The sequence below is a fragment of the Echeneis naucrates genome, chromosome 9 (assembly GCF_900963305.1).
Source record: "Echeneis naucrates chromosome 9, fEcheNa1.1, whole genome shotgun sequence".
NCBI classification, from domain to species: Eukaryota; Metazoa; Chordata; class Actinopteri; order Carangiformes; family Echeneidae; genus Echeneis; species Echeneis naucrates.
The window spans coordinates 8,514,053-8,527,562 of record NC_042519.1 but is presented as its reverse complement, the minus strand read 5'-3'; the positions used below and the strand labels follow the sequence as shown (position 1 = coordinate 8,527,562).

At 43.0% G+C, this 13,510-nt stretch overlaps 1 protein-coding gene across 2 annotated transcripts in view; it reads left to right on the top strand.

Moving 5' to 3' along the window:
- Nucleotides 1-2,270: 2,270 nt before the first annotated feature.
- The window catches only part of tcf7l1b (transcription factor 7 like 1b), a 31,539-nt gene continuing 20,299 nt past the window's right edge, over nucleotides 2,271-13,510 (top strand). For both annotated transcript variants that reach the window (XM_029509839.1, XM_029509840.1), the window contains exons 1-3: nucleotides 2,271-3,257; nucleotides 3,386-3,458; nucleotides 3,568-3,695. In XM_029509839.1, the coding sequence (XP_029365699.1) occupies nucleotides 3,072-3,257; nucleotides 3,386-3,458; nucleotides 3,568-3,695 (387 nt within the window). In that variant the 5' untranslated portion in view covers nucleotides 2,271-3,071. The remainder of the gene's footprint in view (nucleotides 3,258-3,385; nucleotides 3,459-3,567; nucleotides 3,696-13,510) is intronic.

The window sequence follows — 13,510 nt, the reverse complement described above, 5'->3', positions numbered from 1 at the left end:
CCACATGCCAGTGGCGCTTAATAGCACACTGCTGAAACTTATGCGTGAGTGAGAAATGTCGCTATTTAAGAGATATTCCTGTTCAGCGACTGCTTACGCAAGTCATCATTATTTTTCTGTGTTGAGTTGTTTTAATATTTGATTTCTTTATTAATCATTTATAAGGCTGTGGTGCACGAGCACTGAATAATTGTAATTGCACCTGCTGGGATTTGCATGGTCCAATACTTCTCTGACATGTAATAGATTTAGAAAAAAACAAAACAAAACAAAACCGTATTTTCTTCTTTTGTCTTAGTTTAGTGTACGGAAAAATGTTCACCGTTTAACTAAAGGGTCACATCATAAATTAAGACGAAAAAAAAGGGAACAACTCGTCTGTGCATAGTTTGGAAAATGCACTCGGTTATGTTCCCTGCATAGTGTAGCCAAGAAAAACAATGATGTATAGCCTTGAGGGTAAATATTCACCTGTGGGTGTGTATGTGCGTGTTTGTAAATGCAAGTGCAAACATGTGCCTGTCTGTGAATAAGAAATCCACTATGTATAACTAGCCTACATGCACTTCATAGAAGATGCCGTATGCAACTACAGTATATGTTGCTTTTGACTGAATACAAATACACACAGAAATGCATGCGCGCGCACACACACCAGCACCCAGGAGGAGTAATGATCTAATGAGGCCCGTGGAGACACTGCTGGATTGTCAGTCAACCCTCAGCTTGCTGACATGCAGTCGACGACATCAGTGACTTCTTTTCTCAAACAGGGGACGCCTGTGACAGAACACTGTGAATCTGAACCCAAATGCACCACTTGCCAGACGAAGTAGCAAATTAACAAATGTTTATTTAAAAAGTTCAACTCAAAATCACCCTTCAAGGAAACAAACTGGCGCGAAATGAATAGCAAAAGAAGCAACAAAAGATGCAAGCAAATGGTTGGAAATTACTATAGAACTAGAAACAAAGGGTGCACGACAATGCTTGGCGAGAACTAGACAAGGTATCAACACAAATCACATGGCTAAGCTTGATACAAAAGATCAAAGTATTAACATAAATCAGGAAACTAGACCAGGCACGGGACATGGATTTAACGGTGCGGTGGCTTCTACGGCACAACATACAACAAACTGGCACAGAACAAAGGGAGATGCAGACGATATATACACAAGGTAATGTGGAACAGGTGACCACAATCAGGGTGAGGAAAGACAATTAGACTGGCACAAGAGGAGGCAAGCAAACTGAAAAACAAGGAGAATAGGAATTTCAAAATAAAACAGGAAATTCCAAGACAACATCGAATTGCATCAGATGTAAAGAAAAGTCTGGGGTCCTGTGGATTTGGGCTGGGGAGGTTGGATGAGCTAAGGAAATGTTCTAAAAGAATCCAACATGTTAGCTGGTGTGTTACACTTCAGAAGACTTCCTGAAAGTTTCAGTGTTTTGTCAGCAAAGGCTACTGTCTTTTTTAATACATTTAAAAACATGACATGATTCAGATTAATATGCAGGTTACTCCACAGGCACACACACACACACACACACACACACACACACACACACAAAGAAAGAGCAGCAACCACTTCCCTTCTTCTTCCAAGGCTGCTTGCAAAACAGGGCCTCCAATCCTGTTCCTCAAATATACAATGAGGCTGGAGAGTGAGAGAGAGTGAGAGAGGGAGGCTTGTGCTGGCTCTTACCTCACTCCAGCCGTGCCTGTAGTTGTACCATATAGGCCACGCTTATCACAGGTATTTGTCTGCCCCAGCGTATTGTTTCAGGACATGCAGACGTGCAATTTGCATGGCAGTGTGTAATTATGACTTTCTCACTTAAGACCTGGCCTGTCATTTTCACACAGTGTGGTCTGCGCTGCTTGCCTGCACAGTGCTGGGGGATATTGGCAGGTCACACACCTCATTACAATAAAGTGTTTAAATTCGCTTTAACTCCAGTCATAAGGGATATATTCTGGTATGTTCACAGTAATGATAATGATAAATTCCAATAACAATGCCGAACAATAAGAATAATCGTGATTGGATCACTTTTTTTTTTTTACTCGACTCCCCGGCGTGCAAACCTTTGTTGTGTTCACATGCCCTGGATCATTTCATGGTGTGTTGTGGTGGCAGCGCGTTGGTGGCTTGAGGGTTAAGAATAGCTGATCTACATGGTGGTGAATTAAGTGTCGGCTTTCAGCTCAAACTCCTCCTCTTCGGACGAGCTGCGCTTTTCTTCCACTTGAACAACCAAGTAGTTTTCAGGGCGCATTCCCCGGCAGCAATGTGGAGGGAAAGGGCGAGCACGTCCAGCTGAGAAAAACAAAAAGAAAAGAAAAAGAAAAAAAAAACATACTTTGCACCGGGTTTTCTTTTTTAATATGATTTTTCTCTTTTAGAAAAAAAAAATTGCGACTTTTTGGAGAAACAACAACAAGGCGCTTTAAACTTGCGGAGGTGGGAAAAGAAAGCAAGTGAGAAGTGAAGAAAACTGCAGCAAAACGTCGCGCGTTTTTTCTCTTTTCTTTTTTTTTTGTGTGAAGCAGAATTTTTTTTCCCTCTTGTGCATGGATACCGGGAGATGAAATCGGACCTGTTTCCTCCTTCTCTTTGACTGAGCCCCTCCGTCGGTCGGACTTGAGTTTATGCGGTTTCCCTGGATCTGTAAGAGCAGCACACACAGTCCCGTTCCTCGGCGGAGGCGCACACTCAGGGGCCGCAAGTTTGTCCGCAAACTGCGAAGAAGGAGACCAAACTTCGCCAAGTTGCTGCGCATCCGGCCACCAACGCCAAAGATTCACCGATATCTCCCCCCTCGGCTCTAACTTCCAACTGTGGATTATTATTACTGATTTACTACCGGACTCGCCATGGACCTCGGGACCACGTTTAAGGGGATGAAAAGGGAGATCTGAACCATGAACTGTCTCTTGTAGTTGGTTTAATACTCCAGTGGCTCTTTAAAAAAAGAAGAAGAAGAAAAAAAAAAGAAAAAGTCTATTATTCTTGCGACCGTCTTTTCCTCCTCCTCGGCTGAACACCCTCTGCTCTGCCAAAATGCCACAGCTGAACGGAGGCGGTGGGGATGATTTGGGGGCCAATGATGAAATGATCTCTTTTAAAGACGAAGGGGAGCAGGAGGAAAAGATATCCGAGAATGTATCTGCGGAAAGGGATTTGGATGATGTGAAATCCTCCTTAGTAAACGAGTCGGAAAACAACAGCAGCTCGTCGGACTCGGAGGTGAGGCTTGTAGCGCACATAGACACCGATCTCCACCACGCACATTAACACTGATGTGATTTAATGCTGTTGAAAGTTTCAATAGTTTCTTCCCCTCCGTGTGTGTGTGTGTGTGTTCTTCTTGTCAGCAAGCAGAGAGGCGCCCCCAAACCAGACCCGACTCAGAAAGTTATGAGAAAACTAGAGACTACTTCAGTGAAGGTAAAGGACAAAATAAATAAACACTGTAAAATCCACTCTGGACTACAGCTGCCGATTAGGCAGCTTTTAATACTAACTCTGACTTTTCTTTCTTTCTTTATCCCTGCAGCTCTGAGGAGGCAGCAAGATGGTGGCTTTTTTAAGAGTCCTCACTATCCAGGCTACCCGTTTCTCATGATCCCAGACCTCAGCAACCCCTACCTATCCAACGGCTCCCTGTCCCCCAGTGCCAGAACAGTAAGTGTCCCTGCGCATGTGTCCATTTTTCTTATTCAATTGCACTCTGCATAAAAAAAAGAGAGCAGGAGAAAAAAAAAACTTTGGCAGTGCGTAAAAGTTCCTTGTGCACTGCCAGACCGCCATATTCCCTCCGAGTGGCCTCTCAAGGAGTACTAACTACTTCTTTGTTCTTTTTTGGGGATATACATTTCTCCCTGTCACCCACCCACGACAAGATTCACATTTGACAGCCTCTCATTCAGCTCACAGTTCAGACAAATCAGTTATTCTGCTCTATTTTGAAGGATTTATGGCAGTTCCTTGCTGAAAATACACTGCAGTGCTCACACTGGGTATTGATTATATACTTTGTTATGACCTTGTCTTACTAAATCTGGGTTTATCTTATGTGCTGCTGCTGTCAGTCCGCTGCAGGGACTCATATTTTGCTGTGTATTGAGAAATTTATTTCAGTATTGCAAGATATTTTTTCAAAGCTGACTTCCTCTCACTAAATTGCTTTGCTTTTTAGATTTAGGCTGTTTCAATTGAGGGATTTCTTCAGTTTGCTGGATGAGATCTTAGTCTATTTTAGACCCCCACAGTCGTGCAAACATTCCCTGCAGAAAATTGAAAAGAAGACACTGTTAGAAGAAGTCATATCCTACTGTAATAACAATGTAATACCTCACTTTGACACACATGGGAGGCATTTCCCTGCAGCGACCATGACAGACTAGATAAGGGGCCACAGTCACAAGCCAGTGTGCTGTCACTGATGAAGAGTTTGCAATGATTCATGTACTTCCATGCAAGGTTGCATCACACCAGTTGTTAAGAACTTATCATGTTTAATATCAATTTTTTGCGATGGCTCGTTTGCTCCTGCTGTGCAACTTTGTTCACTTGTGTGTGTTTCTCTGACCTCTAACATGGTTAACAGGAAGAGTGGGGAAGTGCTGCAACTTAACAATAATTTCACACCAGTTAGGAATGATGAAAACATGACTAATGAAGTCACAAGAAAGTTGCTGGGTGAGGAAAAATGCCACGCTGAGGTTTAGAGGACGTGGTCTGCGATTCGATGACTTACACGGTGATTTCCAACTGAGTGTTTCAACATTTTCAGACAATTTTAACTAGCGCTGTTTGGAATAGCAACTCGTAAAATACAATTCAAATGGGACTATGCAAACTTCCTTGGAATAATCCCTGCTGGAGAGCTGTGTTCTTCCGAGCTTGTCCATCCCCCAATGCATGTCATAACCCCCCCCTCTAACCCCTACCCCTCTCCGCCCCAAAAAACAAGTACTTTCGTTAAGGCCTAGCAGGCATCTGACTGAAAAGACCCCCCTCCTCACATCGCCTTCCACTCTACCACCCTCCCCCCACCCACCCACCTCTTTTTTTTCTGTCTCCTTTTCACTGTTCCAGGCCCACTCCCCTCACCTCCCTGTATCTTCCATTCAATTAGAAAGGCGTTAGTTGACCATTGTTATTCTGAGCAGTCTTGATGGCTTCATTGGAGGTCTCCATTGGGGCTCATTAACTAAATGGCTACCCTGCTCAAACTAGGTGATACATACTGGCGCCTAGATCCTCCACCTCATTGCTTTTGGCCACCAGAGTTTTGGAGGAATAATGACATTATTATATCTGGTTCTTTTTTTCGTATGGAATGAAAACAGTACCTTATTTTTGTATAAATAAGGAATTCAATGCCACCTTTTATCCAGTGTGGTTTGTTTTCTCTTGTGTCAGTGTTATGAAATCTTCTCTCTTCCTTGTTGTTTATTTTTTTCTGTTCAGCACAACAAAGTTGAAAATTAAAAGTACTTTCCTCGAGGCAAAGTGATAAATAATTGGGTTTAAAGTTTGAAGCTATAATCCCCCGTTTTAAAAAAAGGAATGAGGTCAATGGGACAGAGTGAGCTGACTGTGTCAATCATCACCGTGGCAGAAAACAAGCAGGCAGACAATGGCTGGCATACTTAACAGATGTCTCAGGGTCTCCATATTGCTGCTGTGCTCAGGGCTCAGTGAGAATGCAGTGGATTTGATTGATGAGTGACTCGGTATCCCATAAAGCTCTGGGGTCACTTTATTTACACCTGTGGATAAAGTTGAATAAATTGAGATTTACTGGATGATATTTACCAGCAGCGCGAGCCTACGTCTGACCAACAACTTAGTTCAGCAAATCATGCGCAGCATTATCTATCATGCTGTGGGATATGCTGATTGGCTTGTGGGTTGAAACTTGCCCACAGGGTAACCTCATTTGTGTTGTCCCCTTCGCTGGTCTTGAGATACAGACAATGCCCGCGCTGGCAAACATTATATTGTTCTATTGTATTTCTTGGAAAATCCTGCTGGGACTGGTAGATTTGTTGTTGCAGTGTGGTATGTGGCTGTACTTGTGCTGCATGAGACACACGAAAGTTGTGTCTCTCACACAAATCGTGTGATTAAATACCAGGCGACAGGGGCCGGTGGTTTTTATTTCCAGGTGGAGCGCAGCAGTTTTATTCTGTAACAATGTAAATATTTTTGTAATTACAGACTGAACAGTGTGTGCTTGGGTACATTTTTTACATTTCCTGCTTGTATCATTTTACACCTCCCCCTACAGGTTGGACATCTTTTGTGTACTGTTGTGTAATGCACACACATGGTACATGCTAGGATTTGAAGGAAGGCAAATGGTGAATAATAGATACAAGATGTTGCACAAGAGTCACTGTGCTGTGATTTTGCTCAGCAATGTGTTGCATGATGAAGGATTTGAGGCCCAAACTTTTAAATTTGGATGTGGCAACCCTATCATGAGCAATGAGAGACAGGCCTACATGGGATCAGCACACAGTTCCCCCGAGGGCCAAGCATAACTGATTTAAAGCCTGCGTGGAGCTGACATTCCGCTGTAATCCACCGAGAGCTGAGGAGGAGGTTTTATGTTTGCAGAGATGTTCCACCAGACTTCTGCCTGCTCTGGGGTTTCAGAGTCAAAGAGTTATTATTTTTTTCCGTACGAAGTCAGACTGACAAATCCAGCTTATTGTTTGTCAGATCCATTGATGTGATCATCACTCCATTGTTCCTATAGTAACAGATTTAATTGGTGAACACACACACACCTCTTGTCAGCCTCACCAGCACTTCGAGATAACTCAGCTAGTGCATCATCATCATCATCACTAAAGAGTGAAATGCCTCATGTGTGTGAGAGGTGGCGAGCGAACGAGAGCGAGGTCGGCCGCTCAAATATATCTTTTCCAAAAATGCAGCAGGACCCTTGAACTCTAGAGCACGATTGTCGAATAGAAAATAGTTTGAGATTGAGATATGAATGGGGAGTTCGTATAAGTCTGAACATGTCAGTGGCTACCATTGCATGCCTTCCTGACTTCTCTTTTTTCAAGCTTTCTGCTGCTTTTGGTGCTTAAAAATGTGCAGACAAAGAAAAGTCAACACAGACATTGTCCCGCTGAATAAAAGGGCCTCTCCTTGCATAAGCAAAGAACTGTTTGTGTTGAGATGTCTTTTCATCAGGTGGCTCACTTGGCCGTTTCACTCACCTTGCTGCACGTTTTGTGTGTATGTGTGTGTCGATGTACACACATGCATCCATGCATGCTCCACATTTGTGTGTGCCGAGTCTGTTAGTGGTGGGGGTGTGCGGGGTGTTCAGGTGAGGCTATGCGGATACTTTTGCAACAGAGGGAACAGTGTATGGGGCTCACAACCTGACAACCCTCAGTGTTGTATTCCTGACTATTGGCGCGCAAATATTTTTTCAACCAAGCACTGTGTCAACAGACCTAACATTTTTTGACTAGGTTTATAGTTTTTAAAAGATTTTTTCTTCAAAGGCAAACACATCTACATCAGTTTAGTGGCACTGTTCAATTAGGAACAGATCCTCGCAGTAATGCCATTGCTGGCTAAGAGCTCTCTCCCAGAGTGATCCAGGTTGATAATGAACTCATTGTTCGTGCTTGAGGAAATTTAATTACGTTTGAAAAATTAAATAAAAATGTTTAGAAATAGTAGAATAATCTTGATTTAGACCAGAAAGAGGGGACAGAGTTAGGATATATTTTGACATTTTAAAATACAGTCACTTCCGTATAAACTCACATGTTTCAACAACTATTTGGGGTAAACAAGGTCAGATTGAATTAATGCAACACAATACAAAGGAGTTTAGAGAGGTAATTATATTGTCATGTTTCTAATATTCCACTTTGCGCGTATACATCGCTCACTGTTTGAGCAACTAATCTGTTGTAGCAGTCTTTAGTAGTCTCATACAGATCGCCTCTCATGGAGCTCGTCAGGAACATGCATTTTGTGCTGGTGCTCACTTCACAACATCACTTTTGTAGAGCTGTGTAAAATGGTGTCAGCCCTGGTCTGTATCCTTCCCTTTTCAGTCTCTGTGGAAGGCACGGGCTGGCGTAAATTCCTCCCGCTACCCCATAGCCTGCTAGTTCACTACCTAACCCACCCGCCCACTCTTCCGCCTGACATTAGAAATTCTGTTTATAGTGCTCTCTGGCTCTCGAGCGCGGGGCCCATCAGGAGCATCTCAGCACCCTTTGAGGAATGGATAACCAACATCTCCCCTCTCCAGCCCTAGACTCCCCATGTTCAGTGACATCAATGAATCCCTTTGATGTGCCAAGATGAATATGTGTGCAAATGTGTTTTTATCAATTTATGTGTTTTTCTCATTTGCTATGTTTGGCCGGAGCTGCCGTGTGTTTTGATCCATCACTTTTACATGTAAAATTTTGGGAAAACTTGAGATATGTTTGGCCAAAGGTGAACATCTCTAACACACCTGAGTTCCCCCACGGATCTTGGCTTTGCTTCTGCTGCTTGGAGGCTTTTGAAAGATGTGTTGTTGACCGTGTCCTTTAAAAAAAAAAAAAAGACCTGTTGCACAGTTTGATATTAAGGCATATCAGTGGAAAAAAAAATCCTCTGGCTATTTATTGAAGAAGCTGCTGATCATGTCTACGTGTTAGGTCTCTGCTCTTTAGGAATTGTGAACAGCAGAGTTTAACCATGACGGGGCAGAGTTCAGATGGAAAAGAAAGGGAATATATATTGTTTCTGTTTCTGTGAGACTGCCAGTTATGTAAAAGGAAAGTCTTTCCATGAAGTAGGTGATGCAGGTGTGGGAGGTGGAGACATGTATCATGTGTCAGGTGAATACCAGCTTAGTCATGTCTGCTCTGTGGTATTAACGTAGAGTCGTGGTGTAAGAAAGGGGGGAAGGGAGAGCCCCTGGATTTATCTGGAATCTGTCTCACTTCCAGGTGACTAAAGTCCTGAAACGATTTAGTTCTTTCAGCTCGTTTTGTCTTCACATTAGTCTGAGTAAATTAGCGAATTATTACCTTTGTGATAAGGTTATGTTTTTGATATTACACGCAATAGTGAAAAATGTGTGTTATAAAATCAAAAAATATCATTGATCTTTTTGTCTGAGTAACACCCAAAAACCCAAAGTTCCTCATTTTTCTGTCAAATATGAAAACAAAACAACAAGAAGTTTGCATAACTGAGAATCTGACATTGAAAAATGAGCCAATTAATTGATTATGAAAATGATTACTGATGAATTTTCTGTTGATTGTTAACACATTTTCAACCCATTCAGATCTGAACTGATAATGAAAGTAACTTCTTGCTTGTAGCAACACTTATATCTGTGTAATGTGTGTGTGTGGGGGGTGACAGCGTTATATGTGGACCTTTCATAGCTATAACCACTACTGTTTAGCTCACATAAAGAAATGTTTTCCTTCCATAATTGTACCTTAAATGCTTCACTCCATGCTAATAAAACATGATTGTACAGCACGAAGAAATAGCTCTAAACAGAGTTTCATCAGTCTGGTATTCCAAGCAGCTGTTTTCAGTTTAAGCACTGCAGGCTGCAGGAGAGGGAGAGAGCAGTCAGGAGGAGAGATTGTTGATCAGATGTGGTGGTGGGAGCGTAGACTGGGGCAGATATGGGTCCTACCATCACTTCGCCTGTTATCCCAAAGTGGGCTGGCTTCCAGACCATGAGGCTCTCACTTATCTGAAGGATTGCGTCTCCCACAAAGCAGAGTTCTTCCACCATGGACCACAGCGCTACGCCATCTCCTTACAGTCAGCCCAATCAGCGAGCAGCAAGGGGCTATCAGATCATGCACGTAGCATCAGTACTACCGAGATTTCTATCAGGCTCCGTTTCAGTTCACGTTCAGGGCATGAAAATTCTCTCCCCCTGTGCAGCGCCTGTTTAAGGCCATGTTGCTATGTGTAACAGTATGTGTGTAGTATCAGTGAGGTTGTAGTGGTCATACTAAATTAAGGAGGGGATGGATATCCATACAGGATGAGGTTAGCTGACAGTGAGCAGAGCAGCTGTTCTTCTTGTTGAAGTTATAAATCAGTTTGGCTGCATCCCGCTGAGTTTGTCCCAGTAACGGTGCAGCAGGTTTGGACCGCTGGTGCGGCTCATGTCCCCTGGCGGACTCATGTCACATCAACACATTGCACTTTCAAACACGTGTGACCTACTGCACACAGCCCACGAGGAATTTATGGCCGACAGGGTTAGTTTAAACACCAATCAATCATGACTGTACCTCATTGTGATTTTTGCATTGTGTAAGTTGGACCATGAAGTCCATATTCAAAAAATAAAGACGAAAACCTGAACTTTTCGAATAAATTTTACTGTAACTGGCAGTCAGCTGATGAGACTAATATACCCTCAGTAATGTGAGAGTGTAATGGGTCATATATTTGGGCCCATGTACCTTAGAAGGACTCACATGTTAAACACATTTGTATGAGCAGGGCATAATATCTGCTAACTTTTACTTTTTAAAGTTTGTGTTAAGTAGTTTGGTTCACAGGTAGTTTAGGATAATTTAGTGTAGGCAATATTTCAATTGCTTTCAAAAAGCTTATATTTGTTCTACATTCTATAAAATGGCCATAATTTTGTAGTTAAACAATAAATATATTTATTTGTTAAATATTTTTGTTTTTAAGTTCGGGTGAACTATTTCAGTTTAGGATATAGTCCTGGTCGTGTTTTGACTAGTTTCTACTGATTTATTAAGCTGACATTTCTTCACTTGATCACTTGCCCAAATGTTGATAAGAACTTAAACTTTGGGTGGCCCTTGCTTGCCCTAGTTACCCTCATAAACCAATTGTACTTGTTAAGAAGTCACAATGTTCTGCAGAGCATCAAAATTGATTAAAGCCCAGCAAAGGGACAAGTCATGTAAAGTGGGTAGCCTCCTTATCTCAGTCCAGACTCGTCCTGTTAGAATAAACAGCAGAAGCAGCAGAAACTCCGGCGGGATGATATTTTTACATTGGCCTTGGCTGCAGGACATATCACTCTTTCCTGACCTCATCTGCTCAAGTTAAAATTATGAGGTTGTGCTCCTGATTAGTTATGACTAATGGCTGTGGTTGAGGACCATGTGCTCTTCAGACAGGAGAGGCTCTTCAGTGCTAGCGGGATTCCCCAATGTAGGCTATCTCCCCCCAGATGATTGGTATGATTGAGTTTCCTTGTTCTTGGTTTTGAGCTGTTGATTTGGTCAGATGGGTTGAGAAATGTGCTCTAGCGTGAGGTGAATCTTGCGGCGGATGATAACGATGGATGGAGCGCATCTGGATGGCAGCTCCACGCCTCCACTGACAGAATCCCACATCCATTTACATGGCAAGATATCACATCCCTACAAATACAACTGACTTATTTGCTTCAAATTTAGAGTAGCTACATTAGGAAAAAAAAAAAGATCTAATCAGACCTATATGACATGGAGTAGGCCAAGGAGCCCTTTTGTCTGAATTGTACATGGGTTGGAGGGGCTGGCTATTGGAAATCCCTGAAGCAGGTTTTAGGGGCAGGTCTGATTCTCGTGTGAAATGGGAAGGCTCTATAGCTCTCGGCTGACTTGACTGGGGCTGTATGGGTGTGTTGGCAGGGGGAGCGCCGGTCATGAATAGGGTCTTTGACTACCTCAGACTTGCCCTGAAAGGCAGGACAAAGACCCTAGGGCAACGGCTTAGAGCCTCACAGCTGAGCTACAGAATGCTTGGCCCAGTCTTCCTCCCTCCTTGCCTGATTTAAATACTACACTGGCTTTCAGCATTCTGGCGACGGAGGCTCGTATTCACCACAGCACATTTACCATCAACTTTTCTCTCTGTTTTTGTTTACAGGATAGTAATGCTGGAGCTGTTTACGTAACCCATTGTACAGAATCCATCAGTGGCGCTGGTGAAAATGCATCAGTGACTCTCTTAAACCCGCCTGAAGATTAGTTTCATGCTGCTTGCGTTAAGCTGAATTTATTTTGCTTCAGACTAACTGCTGGCATATGTGCGTCTCCCTGCTAATCACAACTCTACTCCCAGTCGTTAATTATGGAACATTTTTGCTTATCGTCATGCAAGATGGAGATATTGGCAAGTAAACAAGATGCAACTTCTCGCACACCTCCAGTTGCTTGATTGTTTTTGACAAGTTCTATGTGACTCTTCAGCTCAGAGATTTGCAGGGGGAGAATAAAAAGCCATAAATCTTTTCTGCGAGTTAATGGGGTTATTTGAGTCCTGTCCAGACACTCTCTCCCCACAGAGTGTCTAGTTTCAGATGTCACTCAGAGCTTTGTTTGCCCCCCGGGGTGAAGGGTTAGAGGTCAAGGTTCAGGGCCAGTTGGCTGAGTGGCCACAAAAGCCCAGGCTTCCCCTCAGCACATCCGATCTCTTCTTCCACACCAGCTTGCAGCCACAATGAGGGGATCAGTTTGCAACATTTGTCTTCTCTTATTATATGTTAAAATTAATTTTTACTTACGTCAAGGGTGTGATTATGAGGGTATAGTTCACAGTTTGACAATGAGCTCATACAACTGGCTCAGAGTTTGGCCCTGAAACTGTAATTGTTTCTCAGTGGAAACTTGTGTAATTATTCAGTTACAGTTCTTGTTTTGGAGGCGTTTCATTGGCTTTTTGCTGTCCAGCTACCGTGTTGGTCCATTATTACATGAGCAAACATCCTTTATAGAGCTAGAATGTCTTCCTTTCCCTGAGTTGCACCTCAGCAAAATTTAACACCAGACACACATGAAAAAAGAAACACGTCTCAGTTTCTTCGTTGAGAACACCTCAGAAACTTCACCCTCATCAGCCCCCACCCACAATCTCAACTTTTCTCCTTGCACCTCCCCCCCACCAGACACACACACACACACACGCTCACGCTCACACACACATGCACCCACACCCACACCCACCCACCCATACATGTCCTCCAGCCAGGTTTATTATGCCGTTTCACGCAGACCAAAATTGCAGCTGCATGGAGAACAATCTGGAGCACATTAGCTCAGGCGCTGTGATTTATAAATTGTTTCTCAGGCCATAAATCCCTGCTCTAATTGTGCACAAGCACCCTTCTCTTTCTCTAGTCGCTCCCCCTTGATTCTCTCTCTCCTTCTTTCTCTCAATCTTTCTTTCTGAGCAACTTACAGTTTTAGGGTTAACACGTAATTGTTTACAGAAGTGTGCAGTTTGAATTCAGTAAAAATTTGCTGTGTTGTAGTGCAGATAAGGGACTTTCAGAAACTACTCTCCAAGATGAACTTCTTTTACTTTTTATAACGCTCTTCCTAAACCAACTGCGTCCTGTGGTGTGAGTTAAAACATCCAGGATGGGATGTGAGCATTTGTCTTCAGCTCTATGTTACTGTGCTTCATGCTCTGCATTCCTGAGTACTGTGTAATTGTAGGGGGCC